A 27681-nucleotide genomic window follows, 5' to 3' on the forward strand; every position below is an offset into this window, starting at 1 on the left:
TTTTACCTCATTTCAAAAGGCAGGCATGAGTTCATGTGGGTAGAAAAAGGGTCTTGTCATTCATATTAGAAATTTTGATGCTAAGAGATTTGCACATGGAGAAATTGCTTTTCAGCTGACCTGACTGTGTAAGAACCCAGGCTCTTTTAAGGTCAAAAGCAAAAGTAATTTACTTGGGCATGACCAGGATTTTGCACACTAAAAATTAGTGTGTAGGTTCAGTCCTTCTGGCAATTAAAAACAGCCCCTCGGGGTTTTTTTGTCACAATAATTTGAACCTAATTCTAATCTGAATTAAAACAACATTTGTTAAAGGTAAAAGCAGAAGTGGATTAAATGTCTAGCCTCACCCTTTCAAAACAATACAATATGGACCACTTTTAGAAATCAAGTACAATGCAGGAGTGGATTGGACCTGGCCAGGAACTCACCACAGTGCCATAGATAGCAAGAGAACCATTGTTGAGCTGTCGGACCCTGCTGTTACTCTGAACACCAACTCCTTTTTTGCTCCACTGGATAGTTGGAGGTGGATCTCCTCTGACTTCACAATTCAACATGGCATTGCCACCCAAGGGCTCAATCCGGCTAGAGTGGTAATCCCCTTTGAAAACTGGAGGTTCTGAAAAAATAAGTGATTGCAGAACAACAGCAGAGTCAAAATAAAATGCCCTTAATGAAATTGCTGGTAGAGATCACTCATCTATGACTTTGTGAACTGAGTATTTCAACCTGGTTCAATTTTTCTCCCTTTAGTCATGGACAAGGTATCAAATACTAAGGGCAATAGTTTCAAACTGGAAGAGGGGAGATTTATGTTGGATGTTAGGAAGAAATTCTTTCCTGTGAGGGAGGCTGAGACACTGGCCCAGGTTGCCCAGGGAAGCTGTGGCTGCCCCATCCCTGGCAGTGTTGAAGGGCAGGTTGGATGGGGCTTGGAGCAGCCTGGGCTGGTGGGAGGTGTCCCTGCCTGTGCAGGGGGGTTGGGACTAGATCTTTTTAAGGTTGCCTCCAACCCAAACCAGTCTGGGATTGTACTGTCAAAGTCAATGGCTGTGGAAATTGTCCAGTAGTGACCACAACTATAATTATTTTATGTACCTTTGACGTACACAAAACCAATAGCTTTGATTGAGCCAACTGTGTTTTCTGCTGTGCATACATAGGTACCAGAGTCATCTTTAGATACTCTTTCGATAACGAGTTCACTGTGTCCATTGACATCGTCGTATTGCACTGCAGGGAAACACACAGTAAACAGTTACTTCAACAACTTGAAACGTCTACATCTCCATGTCTCATATGCCCATAGTTTGGAACGGTATTCAGCACCCCAGCTGCTCAGTGATACCGTGTCTGGGACCCCTCAGAAATGCAGAGAAGTCACTGCCACAACATCTACCCACAAGCATGTATTCACTTAACTTGTCCCTTAATTTTGAGCTCTGTGCAGCTGCATTCTATGAACTGCTGAGTTCTTCTTCATGTTTAAGAGAAGTAGCATTAGTTGTTGGATGCTGTGTAAATATCATCACATACTGAATATTACTCATGTGTCACACTACTGGCCACACAAGAGGAACAATTTCTTAATTATCTTCCTTACAGCTTTGTCATGTAATTAAGTTGAATCTGAGACTGCATAATACTGAAGATACTCCCCGCACCATCACTGCCTAGCAAGTTTGTTCCCTCTAGATATTTTTTCTTCCTTATCCTAAGCTAATTGCAGCACTGTGTGAGAGAAAACACCTAGAGCAGAATGGCCAGTACGACCCAGTGTTACCCACCTGGAATGATGTTATTGTTAAAGGTCCATGTTATTTTGGGCACAGGTATCCCCGTTGCTTTGCAAGTCAGTTTGAGCTGTTCTCCTTTAGTCAAAGCTACATCTCCAGGCAGCTCGGTAAAAGCTGGGAGCACGTGAACTACCAGGGTGATGGTGTGGGTGTCTTCCCCAGCAGCATTGCTGGCAATACAGGTGTAACTGCCAGAATCTTCAGGCTGAAAGAAAGCACATTGGGGCAATTTCAGCTGTGATATATACACAACACTACCACTTGAAACGATAAAGCAATCTCCAAAGGTTTGGAACACACATTCAGTAGAAATGCTCATCTGAATGCTTGCGCTTCCTCTTAATCTGAAAGGTGACCTACACTTCTGTTTTTGCCCTTCCTGAGAATTTATCCCTATCAATTTTTCACATATATTTTACTCCTCAGTGGAAAACAAAACATTTATGAAGACTTTGGAACATTAAGAACAGGAAAACAAAATAAAATGAAGACTAACCCAGAAGTGGGTGAAAACGAAGAGAAGCCTGTCGAGTGATAGCTTAGACTTAGGAAACTTACAACAACACTGTCCAAAATGAGATCTCCATCTGGCATAGCCTGGTATTTTCCTCCTTTCTCTGTTAACAGGGTATTGTCCTTCTTCCATTTCACTGTGGGTGTTGGAGTCCCCTCAGCCACACAGGACAGAACAGCCTGGGAGTCCTCCGTGACCGTGTACTGTGCCTCTGTGCCGCGAATCTTGGGTGGAACTGTGAGAAGGTTTATTAAGAAGCTTAACCTCTGTGTATTACCCAAGCACTACTATAAAAGCACACAATGCTGAAGAAACCATTGCCCAGATCTTCTGTATTGCTCCTTGTCTCCATCAGTGACCACCATTATGCATGCCAGAGCAATGAGTGAAACATTTGTAACAAAGTTAAGGAAATACAAGATTCTTCCTAAATTAAAGCAACCGGCTGATACTACAGCCCAATGAAACTCACCCACTAAGTTGCCTAATTTTCCTGATCTTAGACCCTTGCTCCTGACCCTCCACAGGGTCAGAAGAACACACAGTGTCTCCGTGCAGTCCCACTTACTGTGCACAGTGAGCTCCATGCTGGCAGTGCTGGACCCAGCCAGGTTTGCTGCTATGCACGTGTACCGGCCAGCATCGCCAGGCTGCACAAACACGATCTGCAGTCCACCAGTGCTAAGAACTCTTCTTCTAATGGACTCTGTTATTTGCTGTCCATCTTTGTGCCAACTGACTTCTGGAGCAGGGTAGCCCTCAGCCTCACACTGCAGAGTGACAGACTGATCAACAGGAACAACATATTCCTTGAGGTAAGACTTGATAACAGGAGGAACTGAAAGATTGGAGAAAAATTTTAAAAGACTTTAAATGTTGTAAGAAACATAGAATGGTTCAGTTCTTAGGGGAAAAAAAAAAAAAAAAAAAAAAGCATATTTTGATCCTGAAGTAGACAGACAAGTAAAGGGAATAAGCCTCCCGGGCTCTGTTCAGCTTCACATCAGAGAGGAAAGGATTAGGCTCATTTTTGTTGCTCAGAATTGTGCTTTGGCTAACAGAAAGCACGCACAAATTTCTTGTCTGTAAGTCACTACAAGAGTTTAAGAGATTATTTACCTTGAACTTTCAGTTTGATCTTCCCCAGAGCAGTGCCAGCTGGATTTTGAGCAACACACATGTAAGTGCCAGCATCTTCAACAGTTGATTTTGCAATCTGTAAACTGCCACTTGGAAGGACCATGTAACTGTCACCTGAAACAAATACAAAAAAGGATGGCACTTCATTATTGTTTTTTGTTTTAAAATGAATGGGTTGCTTATATCTAAGTTTGAACATTCAGAAAAGAGAAAATAAGTTTCTGAGTCACAGCAAGTAGGCTGGAGCTTTAGGAGGATACCTGCTGTGATGACATTGATGCCCTCCTTTTGCCACGTTACGACGGGCCGGGGTGTGCCTGTCGCTTTGCAGGGCAGTAGAATGGGATTGTTCACAATGACATCCAGCACCCCTGGCTGAGTCTGGATAACTGGTGGTTCTGTGGCATGAAAAAAAAAAAAAAAGGAAAAGGCAACAAGTTTAATCTTCAAATCTAGAAAATAGAGAAGATACTGAAAATCTCAACCTGGAAGTCTAAGAGGGCTGAGCTGGCAACGGGCTGTGTTCTGCCATCCTTCTGAAGAGCTCAGTGGAGCTGCTTTTCAATGTAACAACATGCTCAGTGTGAGTATGGGTACAGAATAAGGCCTTACTTCATGCAATTTGCCATCAGATACGTATTAACTTCCCAAAAACCAAAGAAACAGAAGATCTCACAAAAGTAAAGCAGAGCAGCATGGACTGGGGGGCTCGACCCAAGGCGTTAGGGTTACAAAACACGCACAGTGTGGTGAGTGTGTGAATAACCCGTGCACCCACAGGCCAGTTCTCCCGAGCCAGAGACTACTTGTGATGGTGCCCTCTGGCTTCAGCACTACTCTGTTTGCATTAAAGGGCAAGGTGAGCTGCCAGAAAGGCCCTTCCCTCCAGGCTCCCCTTACCCTGCACGGTCAGCGTGGCGTGCCGGTGCGCGGTGCCGGCGGCGTTGCGGGCCAGGCAGGTGTACCGGCCCGCGTGCGCCAGCTCAGCCGCTGGGATTTCAACAGCACCTGCAGCAGAGAGAGCACGTCACAACACACAGCAGCCTGCATCCAGAGGGCCACTGCCTACAGCATCCATCTGAAGGGGGCTGGGATTTTATTCTGAGAAACTGGAGCAGGGCTGTTTGGAGGATTGTGGGCATTTATTAAGTAACCACTTCCAGCTGTGCACAATTGCATCCATTCCCTGGCTTCTGCAGCCAAGCTCCAGTCACGTGTGTTACCTGAAGAGAGAATTCTGTAGCCATCTCCTCTGGGAAGCAACTTGATGCCGTTTTTGGTCCAATGAACAGAAGGGACAGGAACCCCAGATGCAGTGCAGGAAATCACTACTGGAGACAGCTTCGTGACCAAAAGGTCTGTGGCCTCATCTGCTATGGATGGGGGCACTAAAAGTGAAGACCAGAGTAAAGGTTACCTGCCCATTTTAGTTTTTAGAAATTCTTGTAAATAACTTTTCTTTCTTGGGAATACCAGAGACTTATGGATATCAGTATCATAAAAGAATGATATAAAAACATCTCATCTCAACATTAGAACACCCCAAAGAAATTCTGGGTGCCACACACATGTAATAGCAATTTCCTCTCTACCTTGAACAGTGAGCTCAACTGCTCTTTGATCTTCTCCTGCATCATTTGACGCAGAGCACTCGTAGACAGCAGTGTCATCCACAGTGGGAGAAATGATTACTAAGGAACCTGAAGATAGAAGTCTGAACAAAGAAAAGAGAAGAAAGTAAAAGCCACTGAAATACTACTATTCTTTTCAAGTAATCTGACCACTGAATTAGCTGGCTATGTAAGATGACATTTATTTAAAGTGCCAAAATCATCCCTGAAAACTTTAAACCCACATGAAAACAGAACATTTCTCACCTGTATGTATTCTGGTTCTGGTCAACACTAAGCAAATGCCCATTCTTCTTCCAGCTAATTGCTGGTCTGGGGATTCCAGTGGTTTCACAAGGCAGAGTGGTCTGCACATTTACAGTAACTGTAATATTTGTATGTCCAGGAGCAATAGTTGGAGGAACTAAGGACAAACAAAGCCTAATTATTCAGAATAATTATATACATATGCCCACACACACCCTTCATACCTATAGAGAGAGCTGAACTGTCTGAACATGTGCTTGATTTTTATAAAGAGTAACCTGACAGCAGTAAAATTACAAAACATGAAGCATGGGATGTGTCAAGTCTCTTCAGTTTCAGTGCACAAAGAATAAGTTTTTTCTTTTCATGAACATTTGAGTTGTATTCCTAAAGCCATAAATGTTGTTTTTTGTTGTTTTTTTTTTTTTCACCAATGTAGCCAGAAAGAGGCCAAACTTAAAACTGGATCTGGCAGGACAAGAAAAATTATATAACTGGACTTCAAACTTGAAAACCCCACACATTTCTCTAAAACTGAAAGTTTTACCAAGAACCTGCAGATCAACTCGTTTGCGTTCAGTGCCAGCTGAATTGGTTGCCATACACACGTATCTTCCTGTGTCAGTAACATGTGCTGAGTGGATGTGTAGAGATCCATCCTCTAACATGGAGTATCTGAAACAAAGTCACAGAATTTTTCCTACTTTCCCATCAACAGAACCACAGGCTATCCTGGTAATGCAAAAGGAAACACTGATTCAGGGTACACAACAAACAGCCTGAACACGTGGTGTCTTAGTGTGGTTTTCTCACTTATTGCATTTATTCTGACTTCACTCTTTCCCAGCAAGTCCATTTTTCAGAGAAATTATGAAATCTAGCTGACATAATTCCAGAAAAATCATGACAGATTCGCAGAAAATATCCAAAAGCCCTTCTTTATGATCTCTCATTTAACCTTAAAAAATCCTAATTAGTAAAAATTGATACTAGAACATGTATAGGAAGCTTTAGATATTAGAAACAAGAGTACACTCAAATAGCTTTTGGTCTCATGAAATTGCTTGGCTTTATCCCAAAACTTAATGTATATATAAAAATTTAAAGATATTCCCTGTTGAGTCTTCAAATTCTTTGATATCAGAAGAATTATTATTACATTTGGTTGTCAAAGGAGTTTTTTGTCTTCTTAACAATAAAAGTAGGAAACCTTTGGTAATGCTACTTCTCTGTAGAACAACTTCTTTGTATCACTGTTTCTATCACCATATTACAGTTGGATCTACTCCAGGTGCCAGTAAAAATACTAGTTCTGATCTGTGAAAACAAAACTAATGTACAAGTCTCATATGTCTAATTAAGCTTTCTGTAATTAATGCATCCTTTAAAAACCCAAGAATATTTATGCTGACTTCTGGATGATACCTTGTGTTGTTTCCAGTAAAAATAGCCCCATCCTTCCTCCACGTAATCCTGGGGGCTGGGACCCCTTCTGCAGCACATTCCAGAATAGCAGAAGCATTTATATGCACCACAGCAGCCTGGGGACTGCTTCGGATTGTAGGAGCCACTGTGAAGGGAAGAACTGCTGATGATTTAAGAAAATAACTTCAGGTTGCAATGACTTGAAATTGAGCACATGAAAACAGGTGCAGGAAGAGCTAAAGGGATGATTGCCATGACAGATGCAATTTCTTACCATTTTGTGTGGTGCACAATAATTGCCATGATGCAGCAGGGAATTAAAAAGAAAGTCTGAAATGTATTGTAAAGAGCATCTCTGCAAGTTACCACAAAGGTTATCATATAGCTAAAACAGTAAAAGGGTTCAGCATATTTAATTCAGCAAAATAAGGCTGTAGTGATAGCCTTGCTTCCTAAATATCAATTAAAGAGAACATAGAATTCTAAGTGGAGCAGTGCTAATCAGCGGGGACACGGTGTGAGGCAGGTACCTGACTGGGTTGTGAAGAGAAGACAAACAGAAACAGAGTTTCCTGTTGTCACCTGGGTGTGAGAACAGAGTATTTTCTCATCAGACCAGAGGTAAGAAAATAACTGGGTTTAAATTAAAATGATAGTGCAGGACAGGTATGGGAATGCACAGGGTCCCTCAGAGAAGCACGGAATGGTTTGGGTTGGAAGTGACCTTGAAGATTCACACCCTGCTGTGGGCAGGCACACCACCAAGAGCATCCCTCAGTCCTGGATCTGGGTGTTCATTCTGGGCATGTCCTCACTCCATATCGGGATGATGGCTAGATGCACAGCAGCAGAAAGCACAGGCAGATGGAGAGGGAGCCCTGGGGAGTCCCCAGCTCACCCTTCAGTGTGGGTCACAACTGTGGACTCAGACGGGGACACACAGAGGCAACGCACATGGTGCCCCAGTTCAGACACAGCCAAAGCGGCCAACACCTGGCTAGAAAGAGACTACTAACACTTCTGGCCATGTCAACTCCTGCAGAAACGCACCCAAAGATCACAACACAGACAGGACTGCAGCCATGATTTTACCATGCACAGTCAGCAGGAACTCCCTGGTCACTCTTCCTGCCACGTTACTGGCCACGCAGGTGTAGGTCGCCGTGTCGCTGAGCTCAGCGTTGTTGATCTGCAGGTACCGCCCGCTGGACAGGATCCGAACTCGAGGGCTTCCCTGAGGGGAAAGAGAGAGAGTTGGACAAATTTACCTTTGCCATTGTTCTCTTGATGAAGGTAGAACATTTTTTCGTTGCAGAGTAATCAAAGCCACGAAGGAAAGCCAAAGATAAACCAGGGACTGAACTCATTGCTGGTTTAACTTTGTTTACATCCACGAGGAGAAGAGGGTAAATAATGTTTTACAAGATTATCCCTGCTTAACAGTTCCTCTGGAAGCCCCTACTGGGACCTGTGCCTGAATAAGACAGCTTTTTGAGTTACACAGCCAAGGGGCTTTTGAGTTTTTATGGAAAGGGGAAGCTAATAGCACACTGATGTTTTTGAAAATCCGTGCACGCTACAGGCAGAAGAAATGCAAGTCTCTCTACAGAGCCTTGATCAGGTGGGATCCAGCATAAACTTAACCTACAAAGGTCAGTAGCCAGCATTTCTGAATAGGCAGCCTACACTCTTCCCAGCTCTGCAAGGACTCCACAGCACCTGCTGGGTAGCCACTTGGAGTCAAACCTTTTTGACCACAACCAGTCTGGATCAGATCTGCATGAATGACTGACAGTAACATCAACTACAAGTGTTCAAAAACCTGACTGGATAAAAAAAACAAACCCAAAACAACAGAAAAAGGAAAGAAACTCAAACTTTTCCAGTATGTGCCTCCCACACTTCGGATGAAATTGAACATTGACATTCCCATCTACTCTTCTGGCTAGATCTCAGGACAACAACTACAACCCACAGGTGAACTCCAGTTCTGCACCAGGACCCTAGGGTGCAGGTCCCATCCTGAGCACCCACTCAGCAAGTCCACCAATGGCAGCTAAAGAGCAGTGCTGGAGCCTCACAGGAGAAACGATTCACCACCAGAGTGGACTACAGACAGTCAGATTTGGGGGGTAGTAACTGGTAGTTCCTGTGAGTTCCTACACAGCCTATGCTATGGTTTCTAAACACAGGAGCATATTGACCACACAAGGCAGGGGGTGAAGCTGTCCTTTCGTCCTTATGCTCTGCTCAACCTATGTCAGAAAATCCATCTTTGAAAAAAATAGAAATTCAGCAATTCTTTTAGTGTTTAAATAGAGCCAGATCGGGTCAAGATGCTCCTACCTACCTCTTTTAACACTCATTGTGCATTTCCAAGTAAGTGAAGAGTGCAAGCACCCCAGAACTGCTAGAGGCTAGATCTATCTATAGTTCTGCTACCAGAAATGGTGGGGCTGCACACATACACCATGAAGCATGGTGGGAGAAAACAGAACCAGGAGGAATGACACCCTCCACCACAGGCTGTTCCACAAAAAGGAGTAATGACTGAAATTGAAGTAATGTGGAAATCCTAACTTTCTCCAGAATACTCTTGTTACTGTCAAACCTCATTTTGCCAAGATAAGGAGGATCATATGGCACAGAGCACCTCTTTCCACACTCAAGGACAGGCCTTTCCCAGCTTCTTAGTATTGTAGGCTATTCCATTTATTTGAGGTTGAGAAAGCAACCAGGCATTCAGGAGGACTCTAATGTTATCTTAATATCTGGAGTACGTATTTATACAAGCCAAACTGAAGAATGGAAAGGATGGTAGGAGAGAATAAACCTAAGTCTGCAACTTCAAGTACATGTGTCAAATGGAGTCCTGCATCTGCACTACATTTATACTTTGCATTCAGTGCTGGAGGAGAGCTAACTCTGGAGATTGGCAGCCCCTACTCTATCACAAATCAGAAAGTAGGAGACTGACCATACTGCACAAAGATGCTCCAGCCCTCCCATAGTGATATGAGTTCAGGAGGCAAGAGGAGAGCCAACATTACAAAAGTGAAGTCCCAGGTTTTCAGCTGAGTACCTGTGTCTGTCACAGTGTTCCTCTATTGTTTTGGCTTCTGGTGAATAGCTGGTACCAGTGGGTTCTTTTCATGGTTTATTTTTGTTAAGTACTGCTTTGAAAACACAAGCTTTCCAATGAAAAAAGTATTCACATCCTTAACTTCCAAGCCTTGTTCAACCTTCCTTTCATTTAGAAAAGAATCACTACCCAAATAAAGAACTGACCATTCAGAAGGGTGCTTTCCCTGCACTTGTCTCTAGCTAGTTCTTGGGTTATAGTCAAGGTAACATTCCCCAGCAGCACTTAGTAAGACATAACCAGCCCCCCAAATTCTTACTTCTCCCACTGACATTTCATTCTTCCAAGTATGGCATGTCAGAAGGAAAGCTCACAAGCAGAACTTTGGGGACTACAGTTAAGGGAGACAATTCATAAGCTGGATTTGAATGAATAAAGACCAATTGAGAGAAAATTCTAAATTAAGTTATATTAAAAACTGAACTTAAGTTGTTCCAATGGAAAGCACCTGGGTTCTGAGTGATCCCAAGAAACAGGATGTGAAGTAAAAATTCTTTCTGTATAAACCCTCCTCATCTTGCTCATTGTCTCTCAACCAGCAAAGACTCAATGCCTTTACATGACACTACGTGGAAATCTGAGGGAAGAAGATGCATTTGATACCAAAGTGTGGTGATTAGCAACCCATTTTCTTTTTTCCAACTCAAAGAATTGTAATTCCTTTCTAAATGCTACCAGAAAATGAGGATGCATAATATACCCAAAGGAAACATATAGTCTTTTCTCAGCTACCTTTCCTGGGAAGCCATTCAGGAGTATACCGAAGGCTTCTAGCATTGCTCAGAGGATCCAGGAGGAGCAAGGGATCCCCCTAAAGGAAAAAAGAACAAGTAACAGCGGGATGGCCACTTCACATGCTTGCTAGCTTCAGGTACTCAGTTAGGACTAACTGTATTTTGATGGGGCTACTCAGCGTCTCTTCAATTCAAGGCACCATAACTTGGACTGCACTGAAGGGGCAAGTGAGCAGAATAAGAAACCTCAAGCACTACGTGTAAAAAAATAAAGGGAGCAAAAGACTAGTACAGATGATGTAACCACTGTACCTCTAGTAGTTCTTCATTCTTAAGCCATGAGATTGTTGGAGGTGGCACAGCATCAGACTTGCACTCCAGGAGAACCTGTCTGTTCTGCAGCACGGTGATGTCCTGTGGGCCACTGGCACCAGCAATGTTAGGAGGAACTGTTATAAAAATGAAGAAAAAGTTCAACACCACACATATGAGCTACCATTAAAATTATTCCTTGAAAATTTCCATTGTATTTCTTAAGTTTAAAATTAATGCAAAGCTACGGTATCATTCATTGGTTCTTTTTTTCAATACCCATGTTAAAACATCATATTTCTTTAACTGCTAAACCTGTTTCCTAAGTCACACGCTGGAAACTACTGTGACAGAAATTAATTTCAACTCCATTCTTTAAATGTAACAGCATTTAAGCCAGATGGAGCAGATATCAGCAAAGTTCCATGAAAGTTTCATCAATAAACATGGAAATTATAATCTTGAAGGAGAAACCCAAGGTATACTCTGGAACTGCTGAAGGCCCATTTATCATGTCATTACATTTTACGTATCTGTCTGTAAATACATTTCTTACCTGTTTCTACTAGAAAACTAAGGTGCTCATAGATGCCAGTAGAGTTCACATCCTTTGCCAGTAAGCAAAATAAACTCAATCCACCTGAATACTGGTATCTGTAGCCTTTCTAGGTATTCTAAATATAAAACTTGGAATTGTAAGACACATCAGCTGCATCTGATGGAACTTTCTCTTTTAATTGTGTATCCCATTCAGAATAGCTACCCTTATTCAGAATGTTAATTATGATAATCTGTCATAATATACTTTCTCAAAACACATAATATTTCTTCTTTAGTAAAACATAACTTGTTAAATGAAATATTGATATGTACCTTAGTTTACAGTTAAACTTACCATGCACTCTTACTAAATATTCCTTATCATCATCTCCTGCTGGGCTAGATGCCAAACACGTGTATCTTCCTGTGTCCTCCACCTAGAAACACAGGAACAATTGCAGCAGCACCCTCAGAATATGGGAATAATTCAGAAAAACTGTGCAAGACAAACAGTGACAGCATCATGTAACAGGCAGCACTTAAAACCCAACATTAAGAGATAAGGAATGCCCAAAAATAATGAAGCTCTTGAAAACATCTGTATTTCAACATGGTGGGATTGTACACACATGGTTCAGGAGAATCTCCCCAGATAACGTGTCTCCAGCCAGAACCCTTGTGATGCTTTTTGCAACAGGCAATTAATAATGATGGACCTGGCTGTAGGGATCCCAGCCAGGGTCAGTCCTGGGTACTGAGAAAATAATCTTGACACATAGTCATTGATACTTTTTCTAATGTCTCCTACCTGTGAACTCTTCATTGTAAAGACAAGGAGTGTTTGCCTTACAAACAGAATGAGCAGCAGTCAGACCCCAGCCCTGTCCCACTTCTTTGTGGTGAACTTCAGCCTGGCTGTCCTCAGCACTAGTTTATTGCAGGTTCATAAGGGTTATTTTTCCCTGGACTCTTCATTGTCAGAATTAATCTGCAAGTCTTTCTATTGTCTTTATTTATTTTTGTTCTTTTTTACTTTGCACACACATGACTGCAAATGCAGCTTTTCTCATCTCCTATGAGAAGCAAATGGGTATTAGGAAAGTCAGAGCTAATGGAAAGAGAAGAAAGCCTGGGTAGGAACTATGAAACGTGGCAGAAGAAAAGCAAGAGACAGTAACAAGAGTCAACTAGGCATGAGATGAACAAGAATAGATTACAGACACAGACTAAAACTGGAAATAAACCCAGAAAAAGCACTGATTGCTCTGCTTTGCATTGAGAAGTACCAACAAATTAAAAAATGACAGAACTCTAAAATGAGCTTGAAGTAATAATGAACAGAAGAGACAGAAGCACTTGGGCACTCTCAACCTGTAACACTACTGCTGGTTCCCAATGGGAAACTCCAGGGCAAGGCCTGAAAAATACATCCTCCAACTGCAAATGCAGGCGGATGATTTATGTCCTAATTTTAGGACATCTCTTTGGATGGTTAGTTCTGTGCACTCCTGTAGGGTTTGCAAAACCGAGCCTGTTAGGAAACAAATACTTGACCTGGGCACTGGTTATTCGAAGGCCCTCTCTTAGGACATGAACATTGTCGTTCTCCAGAAGCGGGCGCCCATCCTTCATCCATGAGATTTTGGGGACTGGAATGCCAGAAGAGATGCAGAGAAGTTCAAGAGGGTTGTTAATGATGACAGAGAGCTCTTCTGGTTGATCTGAGCCATTGATGTGAGGTGGTGCTGTGGAAGGAAAAACATTTGAGTTCTTTATTGACTCAAAAAGCCTCTAAATCCTGATAGAGAATCACTGAATCAGGTCATCAAGTCCAACCATCAACTTAGCACTGCCAAGGCCACCACTAAACTCTGTCCCTCAGCACCACATCAACACAACTTTTAAAGACCCCCAGGGATGGTGACTCCACCACTGCCCTGGGCAGCCAGACAGCCCTTTGGGTGAAGAAATTCCTTGTAATATCCAACCTAAATCTCCTCAGGCACAACTTGAGGCCACTGTGGTTAGTTTGTAGAACTGGTCTACATTAGTATTATTTCTGGCTGTGTCATGAACTGACTGAATATCTCACACAATTTCCATCCACCCCTGTTAATTTGCATATTTTATGAGTTGGCATTATTAGTTAGAAAATGTTTTCATAATCCTAGGTAAAATATATTATGTAGTATCAGTGAATATATTTATTAGCCATTTGGCTGTTGTATCTTCAGCTGTGCCATCATCCTGTCAAGCTGAATTTCTTCTAACCAAAATTATTCATTTAAACCAAATGACTTTGTAAATGAGTTTACTATTAATTATAGCCTATTTCAGTACTCAGGAAATGCTGAGAAAAATATATAATATATTACACATTCACACATATTTAGGTATCTTCCATTTCCTTATTTCTCTCATTTATCACAGCAGGTGTTTTCTTAAAAATACTCCTTGTCCCTAGAGATTGTTGGACTCATTGTCCTGAGCAGATATTCATTTACTGCTGACACTTTGTGGGATGGAAAACTTAACACTTACCCAGCACTTTGAGGACAAAGTGCTTGCTGGCATCTCCAGCTTCATTGGATGCTACACAAGTGTATTTGCCTGTGTCGCCGACCTCTGCCTTTACAAAATGAAGGACCATTCCTTGGTTCCTCGACGTCAGGTGAGCTCCGAGGCTTAAAGGCTGCCCATTTTTAAACCAGGACATGGTGGGGGCAGGAGTGCCATCAGTCAGACACTTCATGGATGCTGAAGTGCCTCTGACTACTGTCACCTCCTCTGTTCCTCCTGCGTTATCCAGGCTTGGTGGCACTGCCGAGAAACAAAGACCCGGTTCATGCAGGGTACAGCCCAGGTGTTAATCCTGGATACAAAGGAGTGGGGATGCAGCTACCCTTTTGCACTTCCCTACTCACATTCATGCTTAGCACGGGTTAAAATTCACTTAGAAATTATCTATTATTATTCTTTCTGAAAAACCTACAACACATTATGGGTCCCCATTCAAGTAAGGGCTCTGCTAGGGTTAAAACACTTTCCACATTGAAAAGTCAATGTTTCCCTACACAATTACCTATGTAATACTCGTGTCTGCCTGCAACTTTGTGCTGGTGAGAAAAAGAAACCTGATTATTAGGTTTAAAGAATTAAGAAAGAAGATTATTTACATTTCAGAGAAACTCACCAAAAACCTGAAGGTTGTAGTGTTTGTTGTCCACTCCAGCCCTGTTGGATGCTACACAAGTGTACAGACCAGTGTCAGGTATCTGTACTCGGGTAAGCCTACAGAGAAAAGAATTTTAAGTAAGCTGTAAATAGAATACATTATCTTTATTATGGCATGGTTTGGATCAAATTTTATTCTTTCTTCCAAAAAGACTAGCAGAATTATGCTGATACAGCAAAAGAACAGAAAACTCAGCTCGTTAAAACAGATGAAAACCAACCTGAGAATTTGCCCAGCTGACAGCAACCTGATTTGGGAGGAGACAGACAGAGGAAGGCCATTCTTTAGCCAGTTTATCTGTGGTGGTGGGGTTCCAGTAGCAGTACATTCAATATTTAGGGAGGTGTCCAAAAGGGCAGTGAGGTCCTCTGGTTCATCTTTATGATTGGCTATTGCTGGAGGAACTACATTTTGTAAATGTTGAAAAGGAAGATATTAAAACTGGCTCTTAGAACCATGCCATGTGTGTTCCCTTGCAGGCAATCCTGCACTCCAGGCCCCACAGGCAACTCAATATGAAAATCCTCATTTTTTAAAAGAGTAAATCCTCTAACAATATTAAACACTAATAAATTATCCACTTACATATTCCAAATCAGATGCACTTTAGAATGGTTGTACAATTATGTCTTTGATTTGTCAGGCTGTGGCAGAGAAGAGCAAGCTCAGAGCCTGAAGCTCATGAGGACAGAATGACAATGCAGGAAGGAGCCAGTAGCCAGGCCTAAGAGAGGATGGGCTGAACTGCTTCAGGGCCAGATGGGACTTGGCAGTTTGGTGCCACTGACTGACCTCCTTGAATACATCTTAAATAAAATGAAAGCTAGAATCATGCAGGGGGAAGTTAGTGTATTAACTTCTAGATGCATATGCTGACTTAATTTTTAAGTACAGAAAATTTCAAAATGCCTAATTAAGTATTTGAGCTATTATTCTAACACAACTGCCTCACTCTGTAGAGAAGGCCCAGCCACATGCAGCTCCAGGCTTGAGATCCCATCGTGCACAGTTGCCTAGGTATGACTATTAAAGTTGGTTGGTTATGGCTTGAACTTCAACCAAGACAAACTGATCAAAAAAGCCTCCACTTCTCTGCAGTGCCACTCTGCCCCCAAAAGCTGTGATGTGGTCATTCAGCATTCTTATTTATTACATCAAAGGTCATCTTTTGCTACTCTGCTTATGCTCAACTTCCAACTGGTTCAGAGTGTCCGTGTAACTGGGACAGACCCTTGCACTGCTGTGAAATGCTGCCCACGCAGAACTCTTTGCTCTTTCACACTACTCACTGCACTTCATGAACACACCTTCACAAACTAAAGTGTCTCTACACTGCTAAAGAGGAGTAATGCTCACTATCTTCTGCACATCAAACTGTGCAGGACACAGTTTTTCTTCTAAACTCTAACCAAACTCTTTGTCACGCAAGGGGGGGACCCCTAACTGTTAGTTCCCAACCATTCTACTCTGGTTTAAACTGATGTACTTAGATTGGAATTAGTGAAGATGAACTAATGCAACAAAAAAGCAGTATCACAGTAAAACAGCCCCAAGTGTATCTTTCTCCAGAAGAAATAAAAAACCACCACAAACAGAATTCCTCTATCATGAAATACACCAAAAGAATCAATTTCTCTTTCTCCCCAAAGACCCTGAACAGCAGCATCAGGTTTTTTGCCATTGACAGAGCACCCTGAGCAATATACTGGTATATCTACAGTACATGGAATGAGAAACACATGAATGTAGTGCTGCTCTGAAGCCAGGCTCATTCCTTGGCCTTCCCATGGGACTGCTTTCAGAGACAGCCTTACAGACCAGATTTCAGTTTTGCATCTGTGAAAACTCACCATATACATTCAAGTTGAAAATTCTGTCTTCCTCTCCTGCAGGGTTAGTAGCCACACAAGTGTATTTTCCTGTATCAGAACTGAGAGCTCTGAAAATGTTTAATGTGCTGCCATCTGGAGTTACTCTACAAGGAAGGTCATAAAACACTGTGAGCTTGTTTACCTGTTCCTATGACCTGGCAAATAAACAGTCAGATTTGTACATTTAAATCAACTACCTCTATTCCTTTGGGAATTTGGTGAAAGAACCATTGTTTTTGGCAAAATATTAGTATTATTATTATTATTAGAGATAGGCTAGGAAGTTTTTTTCCTAGAGATGTCCTGTTTAACCTTGTATCAGGATTCGATTCCAACCAGGCTTTTGAAGAGCCCATAAGGAAAAGGATCAAGAGTAGAATGTTTCCATCTCTCAGATCTTTGCTTTCCAAAGGAACTCAATGAAACTTATTGACCTTAATAAACTTCAGTGAACTTAATGAACTTTAACGGATCTTATTACCTGAGAAAGGAATAGGTATTATACACTTATCTTTGTATGAAAAAACCACCAAAAAACGAAATGATCAAAGTATTAACAAAGTGCACTGGATTTATAGAAGCTATAACATTCTTAACCTGTTTAAGCTAAGTCTCACCCCCTTCTGAGGGCCCTCTGAGGCTTAAAATGATACAAGCAGAGAATGCAGTGTTTGCTTATTTTTGCTTGCCTTATTCTTTGTAAATCATCACTGGCAACTGGCTTTCCATCTTTGAGCCACTGCACACGAGGCGTGGGCACTCCGTCGGCGTGGCAGACAAGCTGGGTGCTCTCCCCCAGGAGGACACTGACCTCACTAGGCATTTCAGAGCCAACAATATTAGGAGGAACTGGAAACGCATGATGGAGGAAAGAGAAGATTAATCAGCAAGAAATATAATCTGAAGTATTACAAGTTATGCTGCAGTAGCTCACAAGTACTAGCATTTGTTGCAGCACCTCCATTAAAGTCAAGTTTAGAAAGTACATGATTATATTGTTTCTAGAGGGGGTTATGCCAAGATAAATTCAGAGCTACTTTAATTGTTCCTTAAAACAGATGATTCACAAAATCCGAACACACATGTATCTTTGCTGTTATATTTAATGTCAACAATAATTAAACAATGCTAACACATAAAATAATACTATGGCAAAATCCTATTTCATTAATGATCCCAGTTCAGTGCCTGTTTAGCTCCTGAGAACGTGCTCAGAGTGCAGCCAGATGCTCTGCTGTGTCAGGACCACCACACTCCTGTGTGCAGCCACACACTTCCTCCACCCCAAGCACCAGCCATTTAGAGCCTGGCCTCCTAAAGCACACAGATGACAGTCCTGCTATCCAGTGAGTCAAGACTGCCCACCCCATTAGTTCCTCTGGAGCATTTTAAGCCACTTTGGTCACATTTGATCAAACAAGCAGGTTGATACTCAATTCCTAACCTTGCAGAACAAGGGGCTGGCAGGGACAGAGAAACCAGCTCCCTGGAAGAAGGATCACTATGAGGAAGTTACTAGATCTGTCGGGTTGCTGCTGGCCAGCTACCACACATGGGTGCCAGCATACCCACATCACAGCTGATGCTGCCTCCTCTTCCTCATCCAGCAACTGCTGGCCTGGGAAGGGAGGATGGCAGGAAGCCAGAGGTGCCACACTCCAGGGGTGTTGTTGGACACGGGAGGGAATGAGCACAATTAATGGGGATGAGGCATTAGGAAGAGAGGAAACCAAAGACAGTTGCAGCACAAAGGTGACAGGCAGTGAGGCAGGAAACAATTCCATACCAAAATAAGGTTTATCATTTGAGTGGAGACAAAAAAAAAATGGTAAGAAAATTCTGCCAGGATTTCTTTGCCAGCTCCTCCTATTTGCTATGGCAATAAGACAAGAGGTATCACAGCTTCTGAAACCGTGTACGTGTGGTGCTCCACACTCAGCCAAGCAATGTAGCTTCAGTGTTCAGCAGAAGGAAGGATGGAAGCAGCAGCAAACACACAGAGCCTTCCCCATTGCTTTCAAGATCTCCTACAATCAGAGGTTGAATTGCTGACTAACAGTTACAGTCCTCTAACCTGGCCCAGGTTGCCCAGGGAAGCTGTGGCTGCCCCATCCCTGAAGTGTTGAAGGGCAGGTTGGATGGGGCTTGGAGCAACCTGGGCTGGTGGGAGGTGTCCCTGCCCATGGCAAAGTGGGTTGTAGGAGATTATATTTAAGGTCCCTTCCAACCCAAGCAATTTTATCATTTTTCCACACTGGTTGCAGATGATGTAAGTGATGGTCCAAGTTCTCCACTTTTCTACTTGTTTCTGTTATCTCAGGGTTCCTCCTACAGACCCAGTATGGCACTTAACCAACTATTAACCACTTCTGCTCACTGCACTCTCATGCCTTACCTTGGATAGAAAGCTTGTAACTTTTCTGAGCTTTTCCCTCAATATTTGAGGCAATACATGTGTAGGTCCCACTGTCTGGAAGCTGAGAGCGAGCAATCTGGAGCTTGCTTCCACCAGACAAAATGTGAACTTCAAGAGAATCAGAGTTTTCTGAAAATACATCAACAAGTTGTCATTCCAAACCAGGTCACAGGGACAAAATGCACCTTGAGACATTTTTTCATCAAAATTTCAAAGCCCAACAGAACAAATATTCCAATCAGTTAACAGAGGCTGTCTAGAGGGAGATGAAGAAGAAATAAAAAACAGAGAGCAAATAGCACATTGGTGCCCCAAAGGGGCTGAAAAAGAGTGGAAAGGAGCAGGAGAGAATGTTACCTATTGGTTTTCCATTCTTAAGCCACACTAATGTTGGGGGAGGAATCCCAGCAGCATCACACACAAAGGTGACAGGATTACTGATAGTTTCATTGACCAGCTCTTCTTCAGGGCCTTCTATATTTGGGGGCACTATAAATTGAATGGAAGCAGGAAGAATGGTTTGGTTACCGAGTATTTTTGCAGACTGATTTTGAACCATCTACTCTACAATGTCTATGGTACTATAATAACTACTGCAGGCAATGCAGAGTATGCTCACCATAAACATTAAGATGGAAATTTTTATCATCTCTCCCTGCAATATTTATGGCTTTGCACACATACTGGCCCGTGTCAGAAACCTAAAACAAAAATGAATTAAGAAAACCTTATTATGGAGTCTTATTTTAATGCTACAGTTCAGAGATATTAACAGCCTTTGCCTCTGCCAACTCAAGGTTGTTTTCAGAGAACAAAAGACCTCCAAAAATGCATCTCCTCCATACAGCTAGTAGAGTACACCAAGAAAGAGCAGAGCAATTGCTTAGCAGTACCAGAGCAGCAGCAGATGCAGCGTCCCCAGCCTGGCCTACCTCTGCACCCTTGATTTGCAAGGTCTGCCCATCTGCCAAGACCTCCAGACGTGCAGACTCTGAGATCACGCGCCTGTTCTTGTACCAGGTGACGACGGGCGGGGGAACAGCGTTGGATTCACACTCCAGCACCACCAGGCTGCCCACGCGCACGTTCAGCACTGTCAGAGAGCTCCCACTGGGGTCTTTGATGCTTGGGGGCACTGCAGAAAGAAGCTCAGAGTTACTTCTGCCTTTCTTCTTTTTGGTGTGTGAGAGGGCAGAAAGCAACTTCATAAAAATAAAGGGCAGAAAGCAACTTCATAAAAATCAATGCAAAATCATGTGTTTTCTAAGCAAGAGGTATTACTTCAGAAAAGAGTAAAAAAACCAAAACAGACCAAGGACATTCAGGAAACTCTTCTTCTGACTTTCCCCAGCTTGGTTCCTGGCAATACAGGTGTATTCACCCTCATCTGGTAGTTTGGCTCGGGGAATCTGCAGCGTCCGAGCACCTGAGGTAGAGAGAGAGGGCTTGAGATTTATTCTGTGGATATTTTATCAATCTCAAAAGCTATTTTAAAATCTCAGGTCCAACAGGCTGAGCACTGGCACCAAGCTAGCCTCAGAGTCAAAAAAGCACTATGTTGCCATTGCCTTTTAAGATTTGTTAATCCTTAAAAAAAAACCAAATCCAGCCAAGAGAACTAAAATTTTAGGGTAAATTCCTTACTGCTGTTAATTAGAAGTTTGGATCACAAATACTTCTTTTAGTTCTGTTTCTTTCACAGCTGCTAACTGCTGTCTCCTAACACAACTATGCCCTTCCCTGTGTCCATATCCCATCCTTTGCTCCCCAGTCTCACCTGTCACCACTCAAGAAGCCACCCCCTGCCTGTGCCTACCTGAAGGAGCTGCACCAGCCCCTCAGCAGCCACGACACCATGACCATGCCCAGGCCTCAGTCTGTGCTGCAGGGCAGCCCCCAGACCCCCAGCAGCAGCCAGGCAGGCCTGAGCCCCACAGCAGGACCTGTACCTGATAGCCTGGACTGCGCTCTCCAGCAGGAGCAGAACTGACAGAGACACTCAGGGGCCTGGTCAGGCACAGAGCTTCAAATGTTCCAGACAACCTTCATCACAAGGATGTCTGCCTGAGAGGGCCCAGGGTTAATCCAGTTTCCCACTGAAGTCAGCAGGAAGGTTTTTACTTTTTTTCATCCAAGCCAGCAGAATTTAACTTTGCCTTGCTCCCATTTTCTGACCATTTTTTTGTCAGATGAGTCAAAGCAAACCAGCCGTGATCAATACCTGTACGGGAGCTCCTCTGTTATGTGACTTGCCCTCTAGTCCTTTCCACACAGTGTATGTCAGTGCTTTCAGTCTCAGCCAGATCTCTTCAGAAGTGAACACACCCAACAGCCAAGAAATTATTAAACACAGTAGGCCAAGCATCTTGTCTACTCACTGGAGCAATACTAAGACTGCACTGGCTCCATAAACAATGGCCATCACCCTTTTCAAGGCAAAATGGACAGAAGTTAAACCCAAAGGCTGTGGAAATAGCTGAGATTCCTCACCAGGCACAATAAAAGTGTTGGTATTTGAACTGATAGGTTTGCCATTCTTGAGCCAGCTGAGATCAGGAGGTGGGAAGCCAGTGACCTCACAAGTCAGAGAGATGAAATTATTCACTACCACGGTCAAATTCTCAGGATTAGCACCAACAACGCTTGGCGGAACTGCAAAGAGAAGTACACACAGAGTATTTATCACATCAGCAGGCAATATTCCACAAGATCCTGATTTACGAAAATAAAGATGAATCGCTGAGTTTACCAAAGTGCCAAGCTGCAAAGAAAACCTTCACATCCTATGAATGGATCTGCTGCTTTTTGGACGTGCCTGAAAATATGACTGAAGCCAATCTCATGGCCACTCCGGTTCCTGTGAGTCACTAAGGTGATTTCACCTGCAGTCCTTCTGTGCTTGGGATTTGGCAATGCTAATTCACCTAGAAAAGAACCTGCACTTCCTGACTATCCATTTTACTGTGCTGAGGGTGCACTTGCTGTGTAAGGCATGACAAATTACATGTACCTTGTCAGGACACGTAAGATGACCATCTACAATTTTTTCCTGACACTGTATTGCTCTTGCAAACAGCCCATTTTCTCATTACAGAGAACCAAAAACTGATTCCTCCTGCTACAGTTCAGAGTTATTTGTTAACCAGACAAACCTGTTGCTTAATGGTGAGCTAAGCAGTTTAAAATTCTGGCATGCAAGCATTGCTCTGAGGGGTGCATTTTTAAGCTCACAAGTCCAAGTATTTTTAAATACAATAATATTTTGACATTTGACCTTTCTACAAGAAGTATTTTAACTGAAATAACTGTAAATCTCTTCCTTTTAATAAACCCTAAGTTTTATTTTCCATGTTTTTACAGTGTGGATATATAAAACACTTAAGAGGAAAGCAAAAGCATGTTCTTGGCTCTATTGTGTGGAAAAATGATTCCAAAGAACACATGGAATCCTCTTCTTCAAAGACAGAAATGTTGAAGTGTTTTGGACCATATCCACCAGAAATACTCCAGCTGCTTTCTGTCACTTGAATGACACAAACCAGTCATTAAGCCAAGTTTATTGCTCCTCTGTGGCACTGCAGAAACAAGAGGAGTCAATGGAAATGGGTGAATTCAGTCCATCTTTTTAAACTTGGAATAACTGAAGGTTATTTCCCTGATAACGAGTGTAAAATGGCTCACTAGAATAAATGGAGAATTCTGATCTGATGACATTTTATAGTTATTTACATTTATTTACTTTTACAGTTACTTTCCCACAGATGTGATTATTGGCAGCAAGAGACAGTGAGCAAGTGAATATACAGGGCCAAATCTGAGCTATCTTTTAATGAATTTTGCTTGAACTGTATAAATGGTACATTTCAAATTCTGCAGCCTTCATGGCTTGTGCAAACCACTCACAAATGTACCATGGGTATTGCACACAGAGGCAGCAAGGGGCTCAACTCTGGTGTTAGTCTGAAAATTACCAATTTATCCTATATTAAGGCTAGAGGCTGAGATTTTTACAACTGGATTTATTAAAGCAGCTCCATTAGAAACATACAAAAATGCTGGAAAATAACTTTTTTTTTGACACTGACAAAATAAAGATCAGGCAGCTTAGAGATAATGCATTTTCATCAGTGCTTCACCCTGGGTGGTCCTTTCCTGAACAGCTATAGACTAATTTTTCAAATGAAACTGCAGTCAGAGATTAATAAACCTAAACTGGTAGTACTGTTGAGCAAGAATTGAAGCTTCATGCAAGTATTTCTTTTAAAATAATAGACTACAGTCACTATAAACAAATCTTCTAGAGACAAGCAGTTTAAATTAAAACAGAAATGTCAAGAAAAGAGAAATATTTTTATTTTAAAACAGAACTCAAACACCAGAAAATCTGGATAGACTCCACTGAAAGAAAGTAACTTCTCAGAGAACGTTTCCAGGGCAAATTCTTCCCATGACAACACTGATTTTGGCTAATTGTATTCCTGAGTGAAAAAAAGGCACTATACATTCTTTCCATTTAGTATGTAAATTTGCTGCATGTGTGAATGAAAAAAAACCCTGTTCCATCTGTACGTAATAACCTGAGTCATCAGATTCCTGTGAAGCAAGAGAGAGAAAACAGCTCTTCTTCATAGGATGTGATACAGAAGCAGAATAGCTCTCCAAAAGGGGTGGGAAAGAGGACACTGCTCACATGCAGAACACTGTGGTGGAAGTCTCCAAACAGTACTGGGAAAGCAGGTAAAGATGTAGTTGCCAGGATTCCTTGGTGGGCTTTAGCATGCAATTGTGCAGCTGATTTTATGGGAGTAATGCTTATTTCATCTTCAATTCAGAATGGAAAGCTGAAAGTGGTCATAGGAAGAGTGGGTAGAAATAAAGAGATAAGTTAATGTCAACTCTGAAATGTTAATTAGAGATATCCTGATTTTTGAAGCTATCAGGAGAGGTTAGGGAAGGTGGTGGAGAGATTTTTATTTTTTTTTTAAATAATGGAAAAATATCTGAATTTCTGGGTTGTAATTGTTTCAGACTTGTGATGTCACAGCCCCAAATTGATTTTAACCCTATTTTAACTTGACAACAACAAAAAACCAAAGTAAACCTAAAGGAGACATTTTTAAAAGCAAGCTTTTACCATGCCATATCTCTTTGTTATCAGTTTGTAATTCACTATTTCAGGGCTTAGCAACACCCACAGCCACTACACAAGGCTCCCTCAGTAATAATTTCCACCTACATGGAATAACCTAAAGACATGGGGCATCACAAGCCATGCTTTGCTAAGCAACTTTAAACTTTGATTTCTAGCACATCACAATCTCTTCCCAGCAAGAAAACTTAATTGCATAGAGCTAAGCAAGTGTCTAAGATCTCTGCTAAAATAAACACAGTCAAGCTAAACAACCAGTTGAAAGACAACAAAAAAATTCTGGATTATTGCACTTACCATGAACATTTAGGTTAAAATACTTTTTGGCAGTTCCAGCTATGTTCTCCACAATGCAGACATACCTGCCAGTATCTGTTATTTGGGAATTCAAAATCTAAGGAACAGAAACAAGACCATTGTTCAGCTAAGATTTAAGGCAACTTGCTGTTCAAATATCAAGCTTTGGTGTCTCCCCAGTGACCCCAAGGTCTCCGAGGCCTGCGAGTCTGCAGGTTTGATTTGGTTTGATTTGTTTTTCTGCTAATGCCTTTGCAATGTCATGAAGCATCCAATCTGAGAATCTTCCACTGATGCTGCTCCTTTCAGAATCTATTATGCAAAGTTGTGCATCTCAGACCTCCACAGGTCACAATACCTTTCACATTAATTCAAATTGAATAACAAAACAACTATTCATAAAATATTTGAAATAAAAATCTTTAAGCTCTATATGTTTTTTATATTTTGTTTTATTCTTATATTATGCTATGAAAATGGAAAGAATTCAGCTCAGCTCTGTAACTGTTTAGCAGTTTCATCCACTATCATCCACTGGAGGGGGGGATGGGGGTGTTCTTCAGAATTCACTATTTTCTTTAAATAAAAAAGTACAATTGGCAATAGTTAAACTCTGCTAGGGCAACTTGGACAAAACTGACAACTACAAGTTGTTCTCCACAAAAAAATCAATACCATTTGAAACCAAGTAATTTCACTGAGGCGGTTCATGGCATGATCCCACAAACAGCTGGGTCAGCACAACTGAGGGAACTGCACAGGAGGGGAAAGAAGCAGCTGAGCAACAGGGGACAAGGGACAAAAACTCCACAGGTTTGCACCATGTTGTAGGAAAAAAAAAAACCCCAACCAGAATCTCCTACTTAGCAAATCTGAACAGTTTTGTCTTTATGGGCAGCTTGTGTCTGTGATGCTACAAAGCAGTTATTCACTAAGAACTACCTGTAACCTCCTTCCACTGGACAAAAACGTGTGTTTGTCGCCTTCTGCTAGGAGTTGGCCATCCTTGTGCCAGGCAATCCTGGGAGAAGGGCTGCCACTCACAACACACTCCATCACTGCAACCTTGTTCACAAGCACAGTCACTTCTTCAGGCTGGTCACCATCAGCTCCACTGATGGATGGAGGCACTACAAAAGTGCAAAACATGAGAGGAAAACTAGCTTAGTACCTGTTGGTGCCATCAAGAAGAAAAGGTGAAAAGTAATTTTTCAGCTAGTCCATCATCACAGAATCACAGAATTATTGAGGCTGGAAAAGACCTCTGAGATCATGAAGTCCAACCTGTGACTAAATACCACCACATCAGCTAGACCAAGGCACTAAGTGCCACATCCAGTGTTTCCTTAAAGACCTCCAGGCATGGCGAGTTCACCGCTTCCCTGGGCAGTCCATTCCACGGTCTGATCATCCTTTCCATGAGGAAGCCTCTCCTCATAAGACTTTCCCTCTAGTCCCTTCACCAGCCTTGTGTTCTCCACAGCACCTCAGTATCTTTCTTGAAGTGAGGGGCCCAGAACTGCACCCAGAACTCAAGGTGAAGCCTCACCAGTGCTGAGGGGAGAATCACATCCCTGCTCCTGCTGGCCACACTATTTCTGATACAAGCCAGGATGCCATGGGCCTACCGGGCCACCTGGGCACACTGCTGGCTCATGTTGAACTGGTTGTCAACCAGTACTCCCAAGATCATGTTTTTTGCTGCCAGAAAAAAAAAAGAGGACTTTCAAGACAAGACCTCTTCCTAACAACAAATCAGTGTTTTCAGTGGTAGATACAGAAACAGAGGTAGAGAAATGTCTCCCCAGGGCAAAAACCTTCAACACACAATGCAAGCAGCCTACTAAAGCTTTCTGTGCAACGTTTGTTAACACACCATACAAAAAGGGCTCTGCAGCCATTCAGTGGTTGGTCTAAATCATCAATTCCCTTAAGCCTTTAAACATTTTGCAGGTATTTTAGAAAATTATGACCAAAAGAAGGAGAGAGAAAAGTCTAATAGCTCAGAATTTTTAAGTGGAAGCTGGATAGGGAACAAGAGATACCAAGATAAAGCCTGGATTTCCACATACACTTTCCTTTCTGGTGGAGTGATCTGGATAATACAACTGAACTCCTACAACCATAGCCTAAAACATACTAACAACATCAACACCATTTTCCTGCAATTCCGTACACTTCTGCAGAACTCCAGCACCTCCTGTAAGCACAGCCATTTCGTAGCTTACAAACATGCAGAATTAATAAACTCCAGGTGCATCTGGACTACAGTGCTTCCTCAGTTTCATTCCCTGTCCTGAAAAAGGAGGAGGAAAGCAGGAGAGCTCACGGAGCACGCGGACGTCGTACTGAATGGAATCCTCCCCGGCTTCGTTGACCGCCACACACATGTACCTCCCAGCATCTTCAGCCTGTGCCCGTGGGATCTGCAACACTCGGCCTCCTGCAAGCAAAACACAGGCAAGATTTAACTGCAACATCCAGCAGTTTTCATCATTTCCACACCACATTTCACTAGAGACCTGAGCAAGCAAATTTATGAATGGTCAGCATTTGTTCTCAATTAGAAGTAACTGAAGACTTTTATTTCCTTGCTACTTTTTCTACTGGAAGATACTTGGAACTCAGCAATGTTCATAATGAAATCTTAGAAAAGAGTAATTAATTCCACAGAAAGGATTAATGCTCTTCAGCAATATGCAGCCAGACATTATTCTTCCATCAAAACAGAAATATTCCTCAGCAAGGTGACATAGAACTTATATGCAAAAGGAACATTCTGGTAAAGCTGTGCCAAACTGAAAACCATTCACCTCTGAAGCTCATAGGTGCACAAGATATTTGTTTTTCACTCTAATCCTCTTTTAAAGCATAGCCACACAAATAGCTTCAGAAAAGACATGACACAAGGAACACACTTTGGGAGTAGCTGTCACTGGTCACTCAACAGAAGAGCAATAGGCAGAAGATGTTATTCCCACCACTGCCCTTCTCTGTCTGCACCAGCCCAAAGCATCCTCTGGGCAGAAAGGCTCCCTTCTGGACTCTCAGTACTATAAGCACCCATCTCCCTTTCCTATATGAGAGATTAACTCATGGCCGTTTTCCTGCTGGAAACACTGTTTCCATGCCTCACTCCCTGTGTAAGAGGCTTTTCTACTCCAATTCTGATTGTGCCAAAGCAAAATTAATAGGGAAATCAACCAGGAACACATGAGAAAGAAGGTGTC

At 42.3% G+C, this 27681-nt stretch overlaps 1 protein-coding gene across 1 annotated transcript in view; it reads right to left on the reverse strand.

The window, feature by feature from the left end:
* Nucleotides 1-27681, reverse strand: part of HMCN1 (hemicentin 1) — a 189408-nt gene that overhangs the window by 22176 nt on the left and 139551 nt on the right. Inside the window, exons 55-85 of the mRNA XM_051625140.1 lie at nucleotides 26781-26894; nucleotides 25394-25581; nucleotides 24452-24548; nucleotides 21496-21657; nucleotides 20318-20431; nucleotides 19938-20140; nucleotides 19625-19706; nucleotides 19363-19494; nucleotides 18985-19134; nucleotides 17279-17438; nucleotides 16569-16693; nucleotides 14939-15122; nucleotides 14677-14774; nucleotides 14025-14303; nucleotides 13038-13228; nucleotides 11839-11920; nucleotides 10944-11080; nucleotides 7848-7989; nucleotides 6756-6900; nucleotides 5878-6005; nucleotides 5331-5487; nucleotides 5046-5167; nucleotides 4677-4841; nucleotides 4354-4461; nucleotides 3714-3851; nucleotides 3433-3567; nucleotides 2882-3151; nucleotides 2358-2548; nucleotides 1791-2004; nucleotides 1102-1236; nucleotides 432-622 (exon numbers count right to left, since the gene is read on the reverse strand). Of these exons, the coding sequence (XP_051481100.1) occupies nucleotides 432-622; nucleotides 1102-1236; nucleotides 1791-2004; nucleotides 2358-2548; nucleotides 2882-3151; nucleotides 3433-3567; nucleotides 3714-3851; nucleotides 4354-4461; nucleotides 4677-4841; nucleotides 5046-5167; nucleotides 5331-5487; nucleotides 5878-6005; nucleotides 6756-6900; nucleotides 7848-7989; nucleotides 10944-11080; nucleotides 11839-11920; nucleotides 13038-13228; nucleotides 14025-14303; nucleotides 14677-14774; nucleotides 14939-15122; nucleotides 16569-16693; nucleotides 17279-17438; nucleotides 18985-19134; nucleotides 19363-19494; nucleotides 19625-19706; nucleotides 19938-20140; nucleotides 20318-20431; nucleotides 21496-21657; nucleotides 24452-24548; nucleotides 25394-25581; nucleotides 26781-26894 (4739 nt within the window). The remainder of the gene's footprint in view (nucleotides 1-431; nucleotides 623-1101; nucleotides 1237-1790; nucleotides 2005-2357; nucleotides 2549-2881; nucleotides 3152-3432; nucleotides 3568-3713; nucleotides 3852-4353; nucleotides 4462-4676; nucleotides 4842-5045; nucleotides 5168-5330; nucleotides 5488-5877; nucleotides 6006-6755; nucleotides 6901-7847; nucleotides 7990-10943; nucleotides 11081-11838; nucleotides 11921-13037; nucleotides 13229-14024; nucleotides 14304-14676; nucleotides 14775-14938; nucleotides 15123-16568; nucleotides 16694-17278; nucleotides 17439-18984; nucleotides 19135-19362; nucleotides 19495-19624; nucleotides 19707-19937; nucleotides 20141-20317; nucleotides 20432-21495; nucleotides 21658-24451; nucleotides 24549-25393; nucleotides 25582-26780; nucleotides 26895-27681) is intronic.

The sequence above is a fragment of the Apus apus genome, chromosome 7 (assembly GCF_020740795.1).
Source record: "Apus apus isolate bApuApu2 chromosome 7, bApuApu2.pri.cur, whole genome shotgun sequence".
NCBI classification, from domain to species: domain Eukaryota; kingdom Metazoa; phylum Chordata; class Aves; order Apodiformes; family Apodidae; genus Apus; species Apus apus.